Genomic DNA, 21924 nt, shown 5'->3' with positions numbered 1-21924 from the left:
CATCTCTTTCAAGTGTGGGAGGAGTTCTCAAGTTGCGTAAAAAAGCCCTAGAACCATTTGATTACAGAGTTTTCACTTTCTGCATATTTGTAGTTTTATTTACATTTTTATGATCGTCGTCGTACTTAACAGCAGATTCTCTTTGATTTTTTTTATTTGCAGTTCTTTTTGGGTACTTGGGGATCATCTACATTTCCTAATGGGGGCACAAGGATAAGAGACTCTTCCCGCAAACTCGTTACATTCTTTCCAATGATGGACAGTTGCAGTTGGTGTTCCTTTTCAAGATATATTACTTGAGAAAGAGGTTCTATATTACAGCTATTTCTCATAGTCGTAGTCTTGCTACAAATCAGGGATTGCATATGAATAACCAGAGCTTTGCAGGAGGGTTCACAGTGATGTATTTGCCTTCTGAATTGCCAGCTTTATGTTGCTGATCTCCATGTAGGTTACCTTGATTGTAACCAGTGTTCATCCTAGATTTCGTACTGTCACCAGTATGTTCCGTTTCGTTTCGTAGCACATAACCATTTAAGAGATTCAAAAATCGCTTACATCATGAGGGATTTGTCTGAAAGTCCCCCTCTCGCCAGATCACAAAGTCTTAGTTTCGGCTTCGATGTCCAGCCTCGTCTGTACCGCTCTGGTAAACGATTATATAAAAATCAATTTAGAATGGACCATAGCAGGTAGCCTGCTTTAAAGTTATCATCTAAGGTCTCATACATTTTTAAAAAATAGAGCCAATGAGATAGCTAGCACTAACAATGTTATTTTGCAATTGGAAGGCCACGCCGCAGAGATATGAGCCGAATGTGTCTTCAAAGATGTAGAAAACGAGGATCAATTCAGAGTTGGAGTCCGAGGAGGTGAATGAATTTCACAACTCTGCCACTGAATAAGTAGTTTGTTAGTTAGAGCTTGAGCTTCGATTTAAATTCAAGGGGTCATTTGTTCCCCTTACTGGTTGTTGTAAGAGTGATGGAGCATGGAACAATTCCAACAGAGTAGAATTGCAATTACCAGGGGTAATGAAGGTGTGCAGCGTAGACCACCGCCCCCCCTCTGGACGTATTTTGCCCCATTCATGTTTTAATCTCTGCAAAATCGTGTGAAAGTCTTGCAGCCAATAATGAGGTTGAGCCCTCCTTATCTGGCCCGTGCTCAGAAGACTGACAAAATCACCCCCAAGAGGTCAATAGTTTGCCCAGGTTGAACACTGGGCTCCTCCGAATATGCCCCTAAGGCAGGCCTCACAATCCTCTGGTGGGTATGGGTAGGGGGCGGCGGGGGGATAATAGGCACAGTACACTTCCCCTCTCCCACGCAACTCGTATCAGTTGTCATAACAATATTTGCACCCATTGTTAACTCAGTAGCATCAACAAAAAGAGTCAGCTTCCAAAAGTTCAGCGTCCGTTAGATCTACATCTTTAGGTGATAAAGATCGACGGGGTTGTGACCGCGACATACGCGGCCCGTGTAACAAATATTTATCTTTGCATGAGAAGGGAGAGTTCACTGCAAATTCCAGTGCCTGCAGTCAAGTTGGGTAGCCTTAGCTGTCTTCGGGTGCTTAGCCCCCCTATTTCCATGAGCGCCATATGTAGTAAGGTGGCAAAACAGAGGCCAAACGCCCTGCAAGGGTCTTCTTAAATGATGATGACCTTGCCTCAACATTACCTCAGACTGACTGTAGCATGACTGGACATGAACTCACATTAGTTATGCACAGGTGGTACACTAGGAAAACTCCACGGCCACCTCAGCTGTCCTACATTCACAAGTGCAAGTAAAACAGTAGTAACAAACTGTACCAGATCACAGCATGGACAATACAGGTCAGAGATGGAAAGCAGGCATATCAACCCTATCAGGCACAGCACCCTTACTGTCGAGCACACTAATAGTGGTCTGACTCTGAGGGCCTGGGCTTCCTAGGGGTGTGCCGACTTAGAGGGGTACCAACTTTGCTCCGAGATCCATTACACTCTGAGCCCAACCGACTGCCAGCAGCCAGTCACCGGCCTCGATGCATTGTAGTTGCTGCAGCGCTCCCCTTTCATCACACCACTGTATCCGTACGTCCACTGAATCGGGGAAATGGTCAGAGGAAAGAACCTCAAGTTCTCCAAGCGTATTCACCGTATTTACTGTGAACAGTGAATCGAAAGCCATCTGAGCTCAATGTTACCTATGTTCAGGATTTTTGTACCAGATAATAGTCAAACTAATACAAATGGGAGAAGCAAGTGGATTTTACAGAAAGGTTCCAGTTCTCAACAGGACAACATATGGCCTCTAAACTCAAAGAAGTTGGTATTTGGTGGAGGCTGGTTGTAAAAGAGACATTTTCTTTCAAGGTAACAACAGAACCGAATAATGTATTAGTTACGGCAAAGCTTTTAGTGATACCTAAAATGTATAAAACCAGAAAAAGAAGGTCAAAGATAATTTGGGGGATTGGCAACACAGTCTTCCGAACAGTAAGGACAAGCAGCCTGCGAGCAAACAATGAATCAAACTGCGCCTTGACTCATTTATACTGACAAACAATTCTGAGGTTTGCCATTAATGTCCAGTCTTTTTGTTTTACTTTATTAGTTTCATAAAGCAGCCAATAATAACAACACCCCCAGCAAAGTGATACAACCCCCACCCTCCACCCCCTTTACAATTGAGCACAGCGCAGTACGTTGACCATTCCAAGTACAACCATTGGTCACGATGGCATTTGACCCGGATCTCTCCTGTACAGTACGAGTATTAACAAGAGCAATAAGTTCGCCCCTACCTTATTCTTGCAACAGTTTGACATACCACTCATAGACCCTTAAACAACCAAGCCCCAGTTGTTGCCAACGTAAGCTTCCCGCTATACATAGTTCTATGCATTCTTATGGGGAGTGGGGACTCCCAGCATCGGGGCTCCCACCAAGAGCAGGTGAGTTCTGCATCCTTTCAGCCTTGTAGTTTTTAAAAGGGCCCCAGTATTCCATTGGTCTGCTGGCACTTGGCAGTAGACCTGCATATTGTGATTCTCTTTTCTCGCACATGTTCATTGAGTTCCGCCATCTCTGCAAACATGGCGCTCTGTGTTTTCCCCAAGTCCTGGCAATTTAAGATCTAGCTGTTACTGATGCCATCCCCAACAGTTTCCTTTCCGCTCGAGAGCTGCCCTCAATCATTGTCAACAGCCATAACTAACTCAGGAGAATAGTGTCTTTGGGTCGTTAGCAATTGAGTCATGGCAATTTCAACCTTCTACCAGAACAGTTTAATACGTGGACAGGTCCATGCCACATGATAGAAATCAGCCAGGTCTGAACCACATCTTTTACAGAGAGGAGATCTGTGCAGGAGTGCGGGCGAGTAATAACCCTGATGCAGGAATTTAAAATGGATTAATCAGAGCCAGTTATTCAGGGACCGGTAGCGGGTTTGCATGCATATGGCCTTCCATTGTTCTTCAGTTATTAACTTCCCCAGTGCAAGTTCCCACTTAACTGTATAGTCCTTCCTTTTACTTTCTTTCTGTGCTCTGATCAACTTGTATATAGAGGAGACTAGTTTCCTGGTGGTCAGCGGAACGATAACATTTTGAAGTATTGGGGAGGGTGTAGGGGCTTGCAGGAAATCTCGCCATTTGGATTAGAGTATCTCCCTTAATCGGAAATACAGAAGCATAGTCACCACCGTCCACGCCCCCTTAGCTTTTAAGGCGTTCCATTCAATGAACTCCCCATTTTGCAAAAGCTCCCCCAGGGATCGGACACCCAAGCTGTCAAATTGAGTCTGGAATATTTTTTCATGGGTGATAGGCACACCGCAGACTTTAAATATGGGCAGGTTTGGGGAACAACAGGTTCCCTCCCCCACCACTCGGCACTCCTGGCTTTACAGGTGATTTCCACTTGTTGGATCTGCAGTCACCCGTCTTCTCTGGGTTCCCATACAACAGTCCTTTTAAGTCGTTCGGGTAAATTACCGTTCTTTCTAGATGCGTATGCGGGAGTTCCACAGCAGGGGACCACCACCAAACAGTATTTGTGCAGCCTGGAAATAAATATACAAATCTGGGTATTCCATCCCTCCTGTTTACGGGCCCAGGCAAGTCGAACCATCAGGCTTTTTAGATGGGACCAGAAGGTCGCTGGGGGCCAGGTGGGCACATTGTTGAATATGTATAACAGTTTTGGAAGGATCACCATTTTGGCCAGGTATATCCGGGCAGCCCCGGAAATGGGTAGAAGAATCCACAATCCCACTCTGTGCTCCAATATCTCAAGCAATTTCACATTGTTTTACCCGTTTGGGTCTCCTGAAGATGGGGTCGCAAGCATGCCCAAATACTGTATGCCCCGTGGACACCATCTAATATCCTCCCCTATATCGGAGTGCTGTACCCCTGGAGTCAAGGGAGTACCTCTGATTTGGACCAATTTATTCGCAATCCTGAGAGGTCCCAAAACCTACTCATTTCCTGCACCAGTGGTCATAAATTCTGCCTGGGATGTTTCACATATAACAGTATGTCATCCGCATATAGGGAAATAATGGAGCGATGCTAGTGAATCTTAATGCCCGGTGGGAGTGATACTCCCTTATGCAGCAGGCTAGCGGCTGGACAGCGAGGGCGCATAGGATTGGCGACAGGGGGCAACCCTGTCTTATCCCCCATGTTGGGTGAATATATTTAAAGGGCATTCCGTTAGTGTATACCGCCGCTCTGAATGCCGTGTACTGCAAACAAACCCATTGTAGAAATGTCAGCCGAAGACCCGAGCGACGGATAACTTCAAACAGAAATGGCCACTCCACAGTGTCGAAAGCCTTCTTTGTGTGCAGAGTGGCCACCGCGATCGTAATCTCAGGATTTACATTGTGCATGAGCATGAACAGTCGCCTCAGATTGTTTTGGGTGGACCTCCCCGGGATGAAGCCTGCCTAGTCTGGGAGGACCAGGGCCTGCATATACGGTAGGAGTCGGTCAGCAAGTATTTTAGCTAGGATTGTATTATCTGTATTGATTAGGGATAGTGGTCTATACAAGGTGCATTTTAGGTTGTCTTTATCCGGTTTGAGCAACACTGTCACAAGGGTACTTCTGGTGGACTCAGGGAGAACACCTGAGGATCTAGCAGCTTTGTACATGCCCCACAGGTGTGGCAGCAGGACGTCCACATATGCCTTATCTCTATAAGCAGTTATCCCATCCAGGCCAGGAGATTTCCCGTTAGGAAGGGAGATGACCGGGTTGTGGAGTTCCTCATCCGTGGGGGGTGGGGGGGCATTCAGGTTCTCGCCTTGAGTTGGAACCAACCAACCCAGAGCTATTATATCTATATATTCCGCTCTGGAGTCATGTCCCGTGTCCCCCTGGGAAGTATACAGGCGCTCATAGAAATCGCAGAAGATACCATTGATCCTCTCAAGATCCCTACTAGGGGTCCCCCCAGAGTCCTCAACCTCTACGATAGGGCCTAGTTGCCGTTCACGTTTAATGGCCCAGGAGAGCATCCTGCCAGGGCTGTCGCCTTTTCCATATGCCATTGCAGCTACAGGGTCTCCAATGAACCTCTCCGCTCAAGTCGCCAATACATGCATCTCCTCTCTCTTAACTCGCAACTTAGTACGTACACCTGCAGAATGTTGACATCGCTGTTGCGTTTCCTGGTCTTTGATTTCAGGCTCTAGTGTAGACATGGACCTACGTAGAGCCTTCAGCACACCTCCCTCTTTGGAAATACAACAGCCCCTAACATATACCTTGAAGACTTCCCATACCACCCCAAGATCAGGAACTGAGCTCACGTTAGCTTGAAAAATGTTTGTGTGTCTTGTGCAATTTCTTTCCGGGAATACTGTGTCTTCTAGCGCGCTAGCCCTAAAGCACCAGTGCAGTTATTTTGTGGGTCTGATCGGCCTTGTGATATGAACAAACTCCGGGGAGTGGACCGAAAGAGTCAGGGGGAGTATATTAGCCCTAATAATGTGTCTAGCAATGGCTGCTGTCATCATGACGTAGTCTATGCCAAAGGAGCTACCGTGTACACTAGAGTAGAAGGAGTACTCCCTGCTGGTATCATATAGTCCATGGTATTCTGCTATGGTTGTCCATTTCTGGGCTGCCCGAGGGAGGGCGAGTTGCGCTGTGGTTGATCTATTTAGACCCAAGGTAATAGCCAGGTTAAAATCGCCTACCCACACAACCTCGTAGTCAGGGAATCTATGGAGGTGGTTAGCACAGTGCTGGAAGAATTCTGGGGAGTCTTTATTTGGAGCATATATGTTCACCAAGAGAACCCTCAGTCCCGATACCTCGCCCGCCAGTAGAATATAATGACCTTCCTCGTCCCTTATTTGTTTGTGGAGTTTAAATTCTAGTGAACAGTGAATATACGTGGGCACCCCCGTGAGTGTGATGTGTAGGAGGAGCAGTATCCATGTATACCCCATCTGGCGATATTAGGAAGGGCCCGATCTCGTGGCAAGTGTGTTTCTGGCAGACATAGAATCTTTAAATTATGGTTCTTAACATAGTTCGTAATTAGTCAGACTTTTTTCTCATTGGTAAACCCCTGTATATTCCATGCCATAACAGATATCACATTGTCCGGTTTATCCCTGGCTTTAGGCGACCCTATCAGGTGAACGGTTGGAGACGTCTCTTAAAACCCCTGAAGCTGCCCTCTGGACTGGACAATAGCCAGCTAGGGAAGTAGATTGATGCCATAATGGTCAGCGTTGCTCTTTTGCACTGCGCCCAAGCCCCCCGACAACCCATTTACAAACCCAACAACATAACACCTTATAACTCCAATTCTCCATAAACCCCACACCCACCCAAGAAACAAACCTACCAGTGCCCAAGTGCTCCCCCCAACATCCCACATCATTCAACACCAAACAGTATCTGCAGCAGCTGTGGAAAACGGGGAGCCGTCGGAGGCTAGATTACTCCTTGCCGCTGAACAGGGGCGGACTGGGACAAGAAATAGGCCCAGTCACCCAAATAAAAGTGGCACAACCCTCGCCTCAAAAAAGTGGCCCACCCCTCACCTCATGACCCTTGACCTCTGATGACATCACAGGAACTGATGTAATTTGACCCCACCCCAAGGTGACATCCCGGGAAACGATGAAACATGACCTTTCACCCCTTGACAAAACAGGAAGTGGCATCAAATAGCATTGTACCTAAGTACACTAAATTACTGTGAATCCAAGCAGACGTCCAAGGCCAAAAGATAATATGTTATTGTATAGCACTTACACTTAAGCTCTTTTTTATAGAACAAATATGCATACAATTTCACCCAACCTGTGTTGGTACTCTTTAATCGATCTAAAAAGGATGAAAGGCTTTATGAAAAAAAAAATGTAAAAGAAAAGTGAAAAAAAAGAAACCGGCCCCCACCCCCCAGGGACGATTTCGGCCCGGCAAAGGGCCGAAAGGCCGAGGGGTCAATCCAACCCTGCCGCTGAAGGCTGTACTCGTCATCTTTGCCTCATTATCAGAGTCATCTGAGATCTGCCATAAGGATAACAGCACAATGATAATAAAATCTCTTAAGGTGGAGCAATAGGATCAAGTTGGTGAACGGTGAGGCGATCCATCAGGGTCGGGAAGACCTAGTGCAAAGCGCTCAGCAGCATCTGGAGAGGTGAAGACGATCGCGTTACCACCATTAACCATTCTAAGCTTGGCTTGGTATAACACTGAATAGCATATTTATTTTATCTGCAGGATGTTTTTCACAGTTTGAAAGGTCTTTCTTTGGTCCTGGTCTTGTGGGCTAAAGTCCGGGAAAAGGCAGGTGATCACAGTCCCCCATCGTAGTTCCCTCTTGTCTCCGGCGGCCCAGAGAGGGATGTCCATGTCGCTGTAATTGAATATTCTGGCGATAATGGGCCGTTCTGGTGTCCCGGGAGGAGGTCTGGTCACCAGAGACCTGTGTGCCCGCTCCACCATAAACCGACTAGTGACCGGGTGGCTCTCCAGCACCTCCATGAGCAATTTTTCCACAAAGTGTTCCATATTGTACACTGGTGTGGATTCGGGCACCCTTGAGATGTGAAAATTAGTATTCCGTCTGGACCTGCCTTCGGGGTCCTAATTTTTTGCTGCTGTCCTTTGATTGTCTGCTGAAGTGCTGCTACCTCTAGTTGCAGGATGGCCATTTTATCCTCATTGTCGCCTATCCTTTGCTCTGCCTCAGTCATGCGGCTACAGAGTTCACCATTTGAATAGCCAAAAGGTTGATTTTACAGGTTAGGGCGTCTATTTTAGCACTGAGGTTGTCAGTGCTGCTTTTCAGGGCCAGTAATGTTTGGTTTAGGGCCAATACAGCAAAAACAAAGAAGTGCTGGCTGGAAAGTTTAGAATGAATCTTAACCACTGGCATTGCTCTAGGCAACCCTCCAGACCATTGTTCTTCGCCTGCCAAGCCATTACAGAAGGGGAAAGACTGTATGCAAATCAGGCTTGGCCCCACCCCAAAATGGCCAGCCCAGCCCAAACTGCTAGGCCACATCCCTTCTGCACGAGACCACAAGCATCCCCAAACATCAGTCATTGCGTTTGTTCACTGTCAGTCTAATGGTCTGGTATTTCTTGTTTGGATGCTTTCTCTTCTCTTCAGCCATCACCTCCCTAGGGTGTGAGCGGACTTGAATCTCACATTAGGTGTTTCTTAGGTTTCAGCCTTCATTATTCACCTTCCAGCGGTAGGTTAGGAGTAGTTGGGAAGCAGTAACAATCCTGCAAGTGACCTAGATTGTCGAGCTGATTAATTGAAGGGTTGGTAACCGTGAAGAGCTATTAAAACAAAAATAGCAAAACATGTGTCGAGGAGTGACAGACTTCTATCGAGGAAACAAAGGAGGAGTGATATTAAGTACAAAAGAATGACAAAAGAATTTAAACAAGAGGAGTGACAGACATTTAATAAGGAAATAAAGAAGGGGTAATATTAAGAACAAAGAAGTGACAAAAAGAATTTAAACAAGGAAACAAATAACGATTATAAAGCAAATCTGTTCAATCAGAGAGAAAGCAATGGAACAAAAAAGGGATACAACAAAGTTCAATACCAAAGATATAAAAGATCATAAGAAGAATCAATCTGAATGCCAAAGGACACAATGAAGAATAAAACTTGAACAAAGATAAAATGGTTTGTTTTGCACATTATAAGGACTGAATAAAAGGCTAAACAATTTTTTTTAACATAAAAAAGATAAACAATGTTTCTATTCTGAATTTGGACATTATATGAACTCAATGAAAGATTAAAAAGTTCATAGAAGATTTAGTTAAAAGTGACTTGTTATGTTTAATATTACTAAAATGATATATGATTCAAAACATTTAAGTCTTTTCTGTGACTGCGCAAGGGCACCCACAATATTCATACTGTCAATTGGAATTTGGCTATTGTTTTAAGGACGGATCCCATGTGGAGATCTATTGAAGCATTCACATTGCATTGCCAAAATAATAAAGAGTAGCACACAGGAAATACCCTACCTGCATATCATCATTTTTAATACTACTAAATATATGTAGGCCTGCCTGTTGCATGTTAGATATGAGCAATGGTCAGGACAATATTATGTTCTCATCCTCCTCAACTGTCCACAGCATCCATCCATCCTCTTCCCTGTTCCAACAGTCGCTCATGTCCTGTTTTGGCCTCCCTGTTCCCGTTTTACACCCTGAAGCAGCACGCAGGTGGCACAGACACAAGGAAAGCAGTGGCCATGAAATAACAGCACAAGCCCTTCTTCCATTTCATATATACCCTCTTTCCAATCCCTCTTTTACTGCCCCTTGTCACAGCACTTTAATGCAGGCTTATGGCACCAGAAGTGCTATACAAGCAGCAAACAGCACAAAGCACACATACATCATAGTATAGAAATCAGCCAATAAAGAAGACCATTTATAGAAAAATAATTCACATTTCAGCCTTAATTTAATTTTGTATAAAAGGTAGTGTTTGTAAATATGTGGATGTAAAGCTCACTAGTAACTCCAAAGGTGATTCAGCTAGTACAAATGTTTCGTGAAGCGAATTAAGTGCCAAAGATAGAAGTACTACGAATGACAATTCACAGAGCGTACTAACTTGATTTTTTTTTAAAACACAGCAAACAATGATGTCTTTCTGGAACACAAAGGTTAATTGTTAATTGACCTTTGCACAAAGCAAGAATACTGTCCATAAGTTGATGGCATTTGGTGAGGTTCGAGAAGTTTAGGAGTTACCTCTGCATCGTATCGGACAGCGGCAGAGAGAAGAGAGAAGGCATTGTCCACAGTTATTCCTCGCTTTATAATGTGCTGGCACAGCTTTTTCAGTCTGTTTTCACAATAAGAAGTAGCCAGATCCAGAAGGCCTTAAAAAGAAAAGCACATAACATTGTAGAAAGTTCTAACAGCAGTGTTGCACTCTGTAGTTCTCTAGAGAGTTGAGATCATGGATGACTGGAGCTCATAAAATGGGGACATTGTTTTACTTCACTTCGAGCATGAAACAATGAAGCCTTAAAAACTGTGCGAAGGGCCATCAGGGTGCTACCCCTGTTGATCAAGAAAGGGCCCTATCTCAAGAGACGGTGACCCCTTCGCAGGTCTGTAAGGCTATTAGCATGCTGTGGTAAAAACAATAATGCATGCAACGTCAGCTGTATGGCTGCTGCTGTAGTCAAATTTGCATTTAAGTCAAAAACGGATTGACTTCATTCTGGGCATTCAGATTGGTTAAGAAGCAATCAAGACTTCCACGTGCTGCATTAATGTGGTGAATCAGAAGAGAGGTCAATATAGTGGAATATTTGCACGCCTAAAGTTATGGTTCAGAGCCGAAGACCAGGGCCATTAAGTCAAGAAGAGAACTTATGCCGCGGACAATGACCACTCCCCGAGGTCAGTAATGCAACAGCACATTGTGTTTGCATTTACATTTTCTGCAGTTGGTGTGCATATTTTTCAACAGAGGCTGTGCATATTTTCCAACAGAGGCTGTCGTATGCTGCAAAACAAATTTCGCTTTGTATTCTATGAAGTATATGTGTTGGCGAACGATAGGATGTGGGAGGAACATTAACAAACATTTTTTAAAAAAGTAATTCACAATTTCAATGTGGAAAAAAGTTATTTGCAACAAAAAAAAGGTTTGTACTGCAACTGATTGTTAAAGAGAACTTAAACAGTGGAGAAAAGTTTCATATTACCTCATCAGGTCTGCAACAGAACATTTTTTCTTTGAAATCGAAATTCCATTGTTACAAAGAAACTACATAAAGTAAACCGGTCTTGCACTGCTTTTCTTTGTTAATTTGACAATGCAACAGCCAGCATCGCTATTTTACAGCAACTTAAATGCGAGCACAATAAGCTCAGTCTCTTGTTGCCGTTTGCCAGCATGTACTTTTTTCCGACATCTTTTGTTGGAACATTATGCACACGATCAAGGTTAAATGGGAATGCATAAACCACACAACATGTTTGGACTATGGTCAAGGACAACCCACCTCCTCAATGAGGTGAAAAGGATGGAAAAATCCCCATTTTCGTTTTAACATGTCTTTATTGAGCAATGAGTGACAGTGTAATAGCGTCACTACAGGTATCATGATCAAGAATATAGCATTGTCCAGTCTATGCGTTTTACAATTGCAATACACTTCAAACTGGGATATGGGATAACTACCAAAAAAAGGGGGGACGGGGGGAGAAACAAACTTCCATACATGAGCCAATTTGTAGGACACTGGGTGAATTCAAGTCGTGCAGATGCTAAAGGCGTCATGTTTAGGGAACCACAAGTTGGCGGAGAAGGGGGCATGTTTCCTAGCGTGGGAGCAGGCAGTGAGGGCCGGGGGTGGGGCGGGCTGATTTCACAGGTAGATACACAGCGTTGTGATAACATGGAGAGCTCACAGTGGTTTATCGTCTGATGGGTGAACTACACAATGGACAAGCAACTTCCATGCTTCAATGCTTCCATGCTTCAAAGGTGTCCGTAAAGTCACCCTGGTATGAATGCAGCGCCATGGCCCATGCTCTTGATTCAGCCTCACACCAGGTTTCTAACTCGTATAGTCATTGTTTAAATGAACAAGTTACTTTCTTACCTGGTAATGTTCTTTCGATGGGATGTTCCGACGACGTATTCCACATCTATGACAGGTAATCACCACAGCTGTGCTGCTTGGGAAAGTTTTCCCCATTTGCGTCCTGTGTCGATGACGTTGATACACTGTCCTCGAGGGCCTCCGTCAAGCCGACGTCACCGGATGTTATAAGTAGGACGCACGAAGCCCGTAACCTCAGTTGTAGTTTTTTCCCAGAACGTGTGGCACCAATCTTCTGCCAGTATGACTACAGAAAGCCTTGCGGAAACGAAAGCTGCAATCGCATAAGAAATTCTGTAGAAGGGCAGGCAGGGAGGGAGCGATGTGGAATAAGTCGTCGGAACATCCCATCGAAAGAACGTTACCAGGTAAGAAAGTAACTTGTTCTTCAAAGGGATTGGTTCCTCCGACGTATTCCACATCTATGACAGACTCCCAAAGCAGTACCAACGTAAGGAGGTGGGAAAAGAATTTAGAATTTTAGAATGCCCAATTCAATTGCAGAATAGAGGACCGCCTTGCCAAAGGCCAAATCTTGCCCATGGATAGAATCCAGGGAGTAGTGTTCTACAAAAGTATGGACAGAGGCCCATATGGCTGCTTCACAAATGTTACGAACGGGAACACCCCTCTGCAGGGCAGTACAGGCAGCCACACCCCCAGTAGAATGGGCCCGTAAGCCTACCGGAGGGTCCTTATCTGCTAAGCGGTAACATTCTGAAATTGTCAAGGTAATCCATCTAGACAAAGTCTGTTTAGTAACAGCTTGTCCAAAACGCCTTCCAGCGTAACCTAAAAAGAGCTGATCGTCCACTCTGACCCGGGACATGCGTGAGATGTAGAAACTTAAAGCTCTCCTAAGATCCAACCTATGGAGCCTCTCCTCTTCTTTACCAGGATGCGGAGGAGGATAGAACGCCGGAAGAATGACCTTCTGGCTTAAATGAAATTCCGACACAACTTTCGGAAGAAAAGGAGGATGAACCCTAAGGACAACTCTGTCCTTATGGAACACTGTGGGGGCGTGGCCTGGAGCTCATGGCGCGCAGAGGTTGAATTGCCAAGCTCCGGCCGTGGCGCCGTTTCTAGATCCTGTTGCCGACCTGATTTACACCCTCGGGGACGAAAAATTGACTGCGAGGACGGAGGAAGCGGTCCCCGACAAGGTAGAGCTGATCCGCCGTGAAAACGGACCAACAGGACGTGAGGGACCGCATCCGAACTGGTCCCCCCCCTGCCCGTCCTCGACTGCTTCCAAGATGGTGGATCGCCGATAAATACAGCTTCTACTGAGGAGGAGAAGCCATCTGCTGCGGCTCCCGTGGGCGCTCCTCCCGGAGCTTGCAGGAACACACTGGGTCCCGGTCTTCCGTATGGGAGCCCAAGAGCGCCGGTGAGACACGCCCCGGCGCCCCTCGCCACGCTGTGGACTGCTGTGGGGTCCCTGCCCCGATCGGGATTGGGGACGGTGCTGATCGTGTGCCGCCTGGAGTGGAGGGAGCGGCTCGAGAGGCCCGGAATCAGCCATCCAGGACTCCTTCCCTTCGCTGCCCAGAGGCCCGCAACGAGCTTGGAGACGCCAAGCACACTCGCCCGGATACCCGGGAGCTCGAGCCTGCGGCCAGGGAGAGGAGCGGCGGGGAAGCATTGAGGTGGCGGACTCCTGATCACCCGAACTCATTGAAGCGGAGGCGGACAGTTCAGGTGAGGAGTTGGAGGGAATCACCCATTGCGCCCACCACACGTGTTGGGGGTAACACAATCAGTAGAGGAGAATGGCCCCCGCCCCAGAAACTGTCGACCGGATATAAATGGACAACGGACCTTTGAGGACCACGCACACGCAATAGGGTCCGGGGCACAAGACAATTAACTCCCAACCACTTTGTGTTGACGGCCACAATTCTGCCCCCTGGCCCCAACTTATACAAGACATTGAAAAAAAAAGACTGGCACACCCGTCCAGTCCTGAATCTATCCGGATTGCTCCATAAATTGCACGCCTTGCCCCTGCAGCAAGTTCAACAACGCACGACTTGAACATGGCTGCCAGGAACAAAGGGAAACCAGCTACCATGGACTCGTATGTTTCCACTAAATCAAAAACCCCTACGCATACTCGCACTCCCACCCCAGTACCGGCACGGGCAAGAGAGGGAGAAACAGCTGACAACCACACCCAGGTAATGGAGGCTATAGCTTCGCTAAGAACACACAGACACTAAAATTGACGAATTCAGATCCGACATCCAACTCATGCGCCAAGATGCCAGAAACTTGACTGAGAGGGTGAAAAACGCCGAGACAACCATTTGTGAAATGACCGAAGACACCGTAGCCCTGAAAGCCAAAGTCATAGACCTAGAGAGGAAGGTGGCAGCGCTAGAGACAAGATCTGAGGAAGCCGAGGGTAGGGCCAGAAGGGGAAACATCAGAATACTGGGAGTGCCTGATGGAAGCGAAGGCCCGAATCCAACGGCCTACACTGAGTCCCTGATACTACAGGAGATAGGCGCCGAGAAGCTAACCCAAGGATTCTCAGTCAAAAGGGCACATAGGTCCCTCCAAAAGAGGCCCCCACCTGGTTCGCACCCTCGCCCCATAATTGCCAAAATACTTTCAAGACAGAGAGACCATCCTGAGGTATTCCAGAGAGGAAGGTCCCATAGAACGAGGTAACTTCAAAATCGCTATCTACCCTGATTATACCCAGAAAGTTCAGAGGGAAAGAAACTCATTTGTACCAGTGAAAGCAAGACTAAGACAGCTAAACTTGAAATACATGTTCCTCTACCCCTCGAGATTGAAGGTCATCTTCAAGGGACGGGCGATATTTCTGGAAAATCCAACAGCCGCTAATATGTGGCTAGAAGATAACAACCTCGCAGAAGGGACAGACGCTCCCCAGACCGCATGAGACACGACCCCATAGAAGGACACAACAAGCACAAGTGGCAGGACCACGGAAGGTAATCCAACTAACAGTCAGCTACGCAGAAACGGCCCTCGTTCGGCCTCGCCGCCAGACACCAGCCCTATCCCCCGCAAACAACCTAGGTCGGGCCAACCACCTGCCTAACCTACCTCACGCCCGATACCCGGATGGGTCTAGACGGCTCGAGAGCACCTGAGCACCACAACGACGATATAGTTGCTGGGCGCACCAGTTTGAGTTATGTTAATTGTTTTGTTAGTTACACAGTCTACATATCACTGACGCCGAAAAAGCGCAAGAAGGATGTATGCTACGACTCAGAGGGTGTGGAACCTGAATACCCTCGCCTGCTGTATCGTAACTCACGATTGAGATTGCTCCAAACTCCCGATGGGGAGCGGCCTGCTGGGCCTGAAGCATTGTTCCGATGGCGTCACATCTTAAAGTAATGACGTGGAATGTGAGGGGGATGAGCTCATACCTGAGACGGAATCAAATACAGTCCTACCTACGCAGGAAGAAAATATCGATTGCAATGTTGCAAGAGCCACATCTCACGGAAGATGCCATGTCTAAACTAGCAGACAAATGGGCTGGGACCGGGAGAGGATCACCTTACTCCAAATACTCGAGGGGAGTGTTCACCTGGGTGAACCCGAATGTACCCTTCCAATTACAAGGGTTCGAATCTGACAAGGAAGGAAGGTACGTAATAATGTGGGGCACTATTGAGCAGACTCCAATCTGCTTAGTCAATTCGTACTTCCCGCAACATGGAATACCTTCACACCTCAAAGCAATATGTTCACGGATGACACCATCGAAACAAGACCTTCATATGGGGAGGGGACTTCAATTGCGTCATTGATGGCTCTAAAGACAGGTCTATACCACCCCCCCACCCAAGCAACCCCGCAACATCTGCTCTGACAGACGCGCTGGAACACCTCGACTTGGTTGACATCTGGAGGGGACAGCATCCCGAAGAAAGGAACTACTCCTATTATTCGGCCCCACACAAGGTCTACACAAGAATCGACCACTTGTTTATCGACAGAGAACAAGCCTCATTGGTTGAAACCACAACGTACTTGGGAAGATCAATCTCTGACCATTCCCCACATGTCATGCAAAGGCAAGTCAAGGGGCCTAGACCACCAATCCCCATGTGGAGAATGCCCACTGCGACCCTCGCCGACCCTATATTCAGAGAGGACCTCACCGAAAAACTAGAGGAATATATTGACATTAACAAAGGCTCAGTATCCACCTGGAGCACACTGTGGGAGGCCATGAAGGTAGTAGTCAGAGGAGAAATAATATCCAAAGCTGGGGGCACTCGTAGGCAACTGAGGGCCGAGCTCGAAGCACAGGAAGAGGAGATCTTCCGACTGGAATCCACCTCATGCACTACACCAGAAGTTGAATGGAGATTGAAGGAAGCCCGCGAGAAATGCCAATCTTCCTGGGATAGACTGGAGAAGTTTGATTTTGCAACATACACCACTAGATCCCACAGGGAGTCCGACAAACCCGGAAGACTGCTGGCTTGGTTGTGCAAGCGAGAACGCCCCAAACACCTCCCAATGGAGATACTCGATGAAAAGGGGATACGGCACAGGACACAACTGGGTATTAACGAAGCGTTTGCCAAATTCTACTCCACGTTATACTCCCATGACACACAAATATCCAGGGAGGATATTAAAGACACACTGGAAGAGGTAGGCCTCCCCAGAATATCCAGCGAACAAAGAAGCACTGGAATTGGAAATCACGGCTGAAGATGTGACAGCAGCAATCAGATCACTGGCCACCAGTAAGGCCCCAGGAAGCGACGGCCTTCCGCCCGAATTCTACAAAACTTATGAAACCACTCTCACCCCAATTCTCCATAGGGTCTATCAGGAGGCTTACGAAAATGGGGTCCTACCTCACACCATGAAAGAGACGATAATAATTCCCATGCTTAAACCGAACAAACCACCCAACAATTGTGACTCTTATCGCCCTTTGGCCATGTTAAATTACGACAGCAAGATTCTTACCACCATACTGGCCTGCAGACTTGCTAGGGTGGTTGGGTCCCTAATACACGAAGATCAGAATGGCTTTGTTCCAGGACGCAACACTACGGCCAACCTGAGACGACTCCAACACATCATGGCCGAAACCTATGAGAGCGAAGAGGACCTAGCGATTTTATCGCTTGACGCCATTAGGGCCTTTGATTCCATCTACTGGGAGTGGCTTATCGAGGTACTGAGAGGGTTTGGGTTTGGCGAAGGCTTCATCAGATGGATCGCAGTGCTTTACAATTCTCCCGTAGCAAGAGTAAAGACCGGCGGAATGGTGTCCGAATCCTGGAAAATACAGAGGGGCACCAGACAAGGGTGTCCGCTGTCGCCCATGCTATATATATTGGGCCTGGAGCCGATTGCCATATATTTTAGGAAGCAGTTTTTTGATGCAGGCATCACGGTAGGCAACGAACACAATATAATATCGCTGTACGCGGATGATGTGCTACTATACTTGAGGGACCCCCAAGCCAACGCACCAATGATACTGGAAGTACTGGACAACTTCGCAAAATACTCTGGGATCAAATTCAGCAGACTGAAATCCTCAGTCTTCCCTTTGGCCAGCTTGAGAGGCCTCGAAGAGGCAGAACTCCCGAATATAGGGGTGGAGTGGCAACTGGACAAGTTCCGGTACTTAGGAATCAATGTGGGCCACACCCCGGAGATCACACACGAATACAATACTGAAGTAGCAATAACCAACCTCCGCAGATCCATGAAATTCTGGTCAAGACTCCCACTTGCGATGGTAGGAAGAGCAGCAATTATCAAGATGATAGTTCTCCCCCGTTTTTTATATTTCTTTGCCAACATATGCCACTACGTCAGACCGCCCTTCTTTAAGAAACTGGAGTCACTCATCAAGGACTTCCTGTGGGGACCCACCAGGCACAAATTGTCTTCAGCTACCCTATCCCTACCGCATAAGGAAGGAGGAATACAACTCCCAGACCTCTAGTTGTATTATTTTGCGGCACAGCTTAGCCATGTGACTAAGTGGCTCTCGGACGATCCATCAGCTGAGCTGGGACTGATACGACAAGCTTCCTCCAAAGTACTCCCCAGAGAAACACTTTGGAACCCTTTACAACAGAAATCCGATGCCCCCATGATTGTCGGACTTGGAAGGCAGATCTGGTCCAGAACTTGCTACATTAGGCAAGTGAAACATCCCTACTCTCCAGACAACCCCATCCTGGTTGACATGTGCAAAACACAAACGGATCTCTCAATAGCTAGGAGATGGGAGGACGATGGAATTTACACATGGGGAGATATGTTCGAGGATGGCGAGTTCAGGGACTTCGAATCCTTACAGACCAACGAAGGGTTATCGAGTGGCCAATTCCTCTGGTATCATCGCATCAAACAAATCGCTAAGAAAAATTGGAGCAGCTGGCCAGAGGAACCCACCCCGGACCCACTGTTACAAGAAATGCACGACCTTACAGATAGCTGGAAACCTGTTTCTCGACTATATAAAAGACTCAACGACAAACCCAATCCCAAAAGTTCGGCACTAAAGGCGAAGTGGGAAGCAGACCTTGAAACTGCACTCACAGACAAAGAATGGGAAAGAGTACTTTTATACCCCAAGAAAGTCTCGAGAAACTCTAGATTTGTTCAGATACAACTAAACAGTCTTTACCGGACGTACATGACCCCACACAGGGTGGCCTCCTTTAACAAACAGGCCTCCTCAGCATGCCCATGGTGTGGGACCGACAAGGCTGATCTCATCCACATGTTCTGGACTTGCACCAAGGCAATGGCGTTGTGGTCCAGAGTACAACAGACCTGCACAGACGCCGGAGTACGCAGATATGCATGGACACCCGGAGAATGCCTATTAGGGACTTACCCTAGACCAAGCAAATATAAACACGTCGTAAAGTTGATGGATATCGCATGCATACTGGCGAAGAGAACCATAGCCATGGCATGAAAGACACCAGGAGGACTGAGGCATGAACGCTGGTTGAGAGAACTAGAAAGATGGACCACAGCCGAAACCAGAGCCTGGCAAGATGGAATCATCCCTGGTGGGGACATAGCGAGTGGCACCCTTGACTCTTGGAAGGCCCTCCTGCGAGACATACACTTCAGCGCAGATCATAAGCCCCCCTGAAGAACTTTATCATTATTGCTATACCCGAACCCAAGCATTGAAACAGAGGCGACGTCCCCTCGACCATTGCCCCCTTCACTTCCTGAGACGTTGAACCCTTACTTGTAACCATGCCCATCTGAGTCGGATGAACCTTCCATATGTAGACTGCCGTTGTTTAGTTTTAGACGTTTTATTTTTGGTAACTCTATACTATTTATATGCACCTAATACAAAAGCTAATGGAATGCGTTACAAAAATGACCCCACTCTAAGGGGATGTAAACTAATAGGATGAAACGCATTTTGAGACAGTCACTGTTGGTTATTGTTCGGTTACAATGTTCTTAACTTTGTGTTATATGCTATATGATGGCAACTATGCATATTGATGGCACTATTTTAATTTAAGAAATGCCAATAAAAACATTTTAAAATAAATGGAACACTGTGAAGGGTGGCTTAACAGAAGGTGCCTGCAACTCACTCACTCTGCAAGCGGAAGTAACCGCAACTAAAAATACAGTTTTCAAGGTCAACAGTCTCAAAGGGCAAGAATGTAAAGGCTCAAACGGAGCTCCCATGAGGAATTTTAGAACCAGGTTCAAATCCCACCCGAGCACCTGGGAAGCAGACGGTGGGAACACATTAGTGAGCCCTTTCAAAAACTGAGTAATCAAAGGAATTTTAAAATAAGAACACTCCTCGGACAAGCACCTAAATATGGACAGCACAGCCAGGTAAATTTTAATGGTATCCACTTGCAGGCCCTTGTGGGCTAACGAAAGCAAAAAAGACAGAACCACAGGAATGGCACAAGAAAAAGGATCCACATTCTTAACCCTGCACCAGTCGCAGAACTTTCTCCAATGGCAACTGTACAGGGACTTCGTTGCAGGCCTTCTGGCCCAAAGCAACACCTCCATCACGTCTTTAGGGAGGACCCAATCCTTATACATCAACCTTTCAGAAGCCAAGCATGAAGGTTGAGGGACTTGACCTCTGGATGGAGAACCTGACCCCCCTCCTGTGAGAGCAGATCGTCTCGGTAGAGAAGACGGCATGGAGGGCAGATGGACATGTCGAGAAGGTCCGGGTACCAGGTTCTCCTGGCCCATGCCGGAGCGATGAGGATCATTCGGGAACCGAACCTCTGCAGCACTTGCGGAATGACGGGGACATGAGGAAACGTGCACAGCAGTGGGAAGGACCACTCCACCACAAACGCATCCCCTAAGGCTCCTTTTGGAGGAAATTCCCACGAGCAGAATCTTTCGCACTTCCGGTTGACACTGGTGGCGAAGAGAACCACTTGTGGGGTCCCCCAAAGGGCGAAGATCTCCAAGAGAATCTCCTGAGCCAGCTCCCACTCATGAGAGAGCTCTGCCTGGTCAGAGCGTCCGCCGCCGGGTTTTCATCTCCGGCCAGTTGAACTGCCAATATCGAAATTTCCTGCTGGATGGCCCAGAACCAGAGCTGCATCGCCTCTCTGCACAGAGGGAGAGAACCTGCACCCCCTTTTTGTTGAGGTAGTGCATGGCCACTGTATTGTCCGTCAGAATCAGGACAATCTTCCCCCGCACAGACTACAGAAAAGCCTTCAGGGCTAGCCTGACGGTCCTCAGCTCCAACAGAATGATATGGAGTCTGGACTCCGACGGAGACCAACGACCGCCGACTGTCAACTCGTTGGCATGAGCTCCCCATCCCGTGAGGGATGCGTCCGTCACGATCGTCACCTCCAGCCAGGGTAGCCAAAATGGAGCCCCTTCATCAGATTGCCTTTGACGGCACACCACAGAAGATCCTGGGCGACCGAGGGCGGCACCTGAACGGGATCTGACATCCTGCCGGAGGACTGTGACCACTGCATCATGAGAGCCCACTGCAGAGATCTCATCCGCAGCCTGGCCTCTGGCACCAGGAGAATGCAGGATGCCATGAGGCTGAGCAACCTCAAGAACTCTAATGTCGGGAGACTCCGAGCATGTTGAAACTTTTTCACCATCTGCAGAATGTGATGAGCCCTCACCTGGGGAGGAAAACACAGCCCCAGGGATGTGTGGAGCACTGCTCCGATGTACTCGAGCGGCTGGGTAGGTGTCAAGTGGGACTTCTTTAAGTTGAGGGAGAAGCCCAGCCTGTGAAGGGAGTGGCAGGTGACTGACAGATGATCCAGGACTTGCTCGGGAGAGCGCACCCTGATCAACCAATCGTCCAGGTAGGGGTAGACGTGAATCCCCTCTTTCCTGAGATACGCTGCCACCACCACCATGTGAAGACCCTCGGGGCGGAGGTCAATCCGAACGGCAGGACCCGAAACTGAAAATGCAAGTCGCCAACCGCGAACCTCAGGTAATTCTTGTGCTTGGGATGAATCGACACATGAGAGTAAGCATCCTCGAGGTCTAGAGACAACAACCAGTCCTGAAGTTGAAGGGCCTGGAGGACTTGAGAGAAAGTAACCATCTTGAACTTGTCCTTCCTGAGGAGCTAGTTCAAACCACGCAAGTCCATATTGGGTCTCTGTTAGGCAGAAACCTGTGCAGTTCCCTCTGGGACCACTGCAAAAGATTTAAGACTACAGGTGTTTGGCAGTAAACCCACTTGGTAGCAGTCTGTACCACACAGATTCACTTGGTAGCTGTGGC

The 21924-nt window shown here is 47.4% G+C and overlaps 1 protein-coding gene across 5 annotated transcripts in view; it reads right to left on the bottom strand.

The window, feature by feature from the left end:
- Positions 1 to 21924, bottom strand: part of RCBTB1 (RCC1 and BTB domain containing protein 1) — a 765714-nt gene that overhangs the window by 84195 nt on the left and 659595 nt on the right. For 4 of the 5 annotated variants that reach the window (XM_069640792.1, XM_069640789.1, XM_069640790.1 and 1 more), the window contains one exon: positions 10277 to 10407. The exons of the other annotated variant lie outside the window; for it this stretch is intronic. In XM_069640792.1, coding sequence (XP_069496893.1) covers positions 10277 to 10407 — 131 coding nt within the window. The remainder of the gene's footprint in view (positions 1 to 10276; positions 10408 to 21924) is intronic. 5 annotated transcript variants of the gene reach the window in all.

Source organism: Ambystoma mexicanum, chromosome 7q (genome assembly GCF_040938575.1).
Source record: "Ambystoma mexicanum isolate Mex_15411 chromosome 7q, UKY_AmexF1_1, whole genome shotgun sequence".
Lineage (NCBI taxonomy): Eukaryota > Metazoa > Chordata > Amphibia > Caudata > Ambystomatidae > Ambystoma > Ambystoma mexicanum.
Note: the sequence above shows the minus strand (reverse complement) of the source record. Positions and strands in the feature narration are given on the sequence as shown.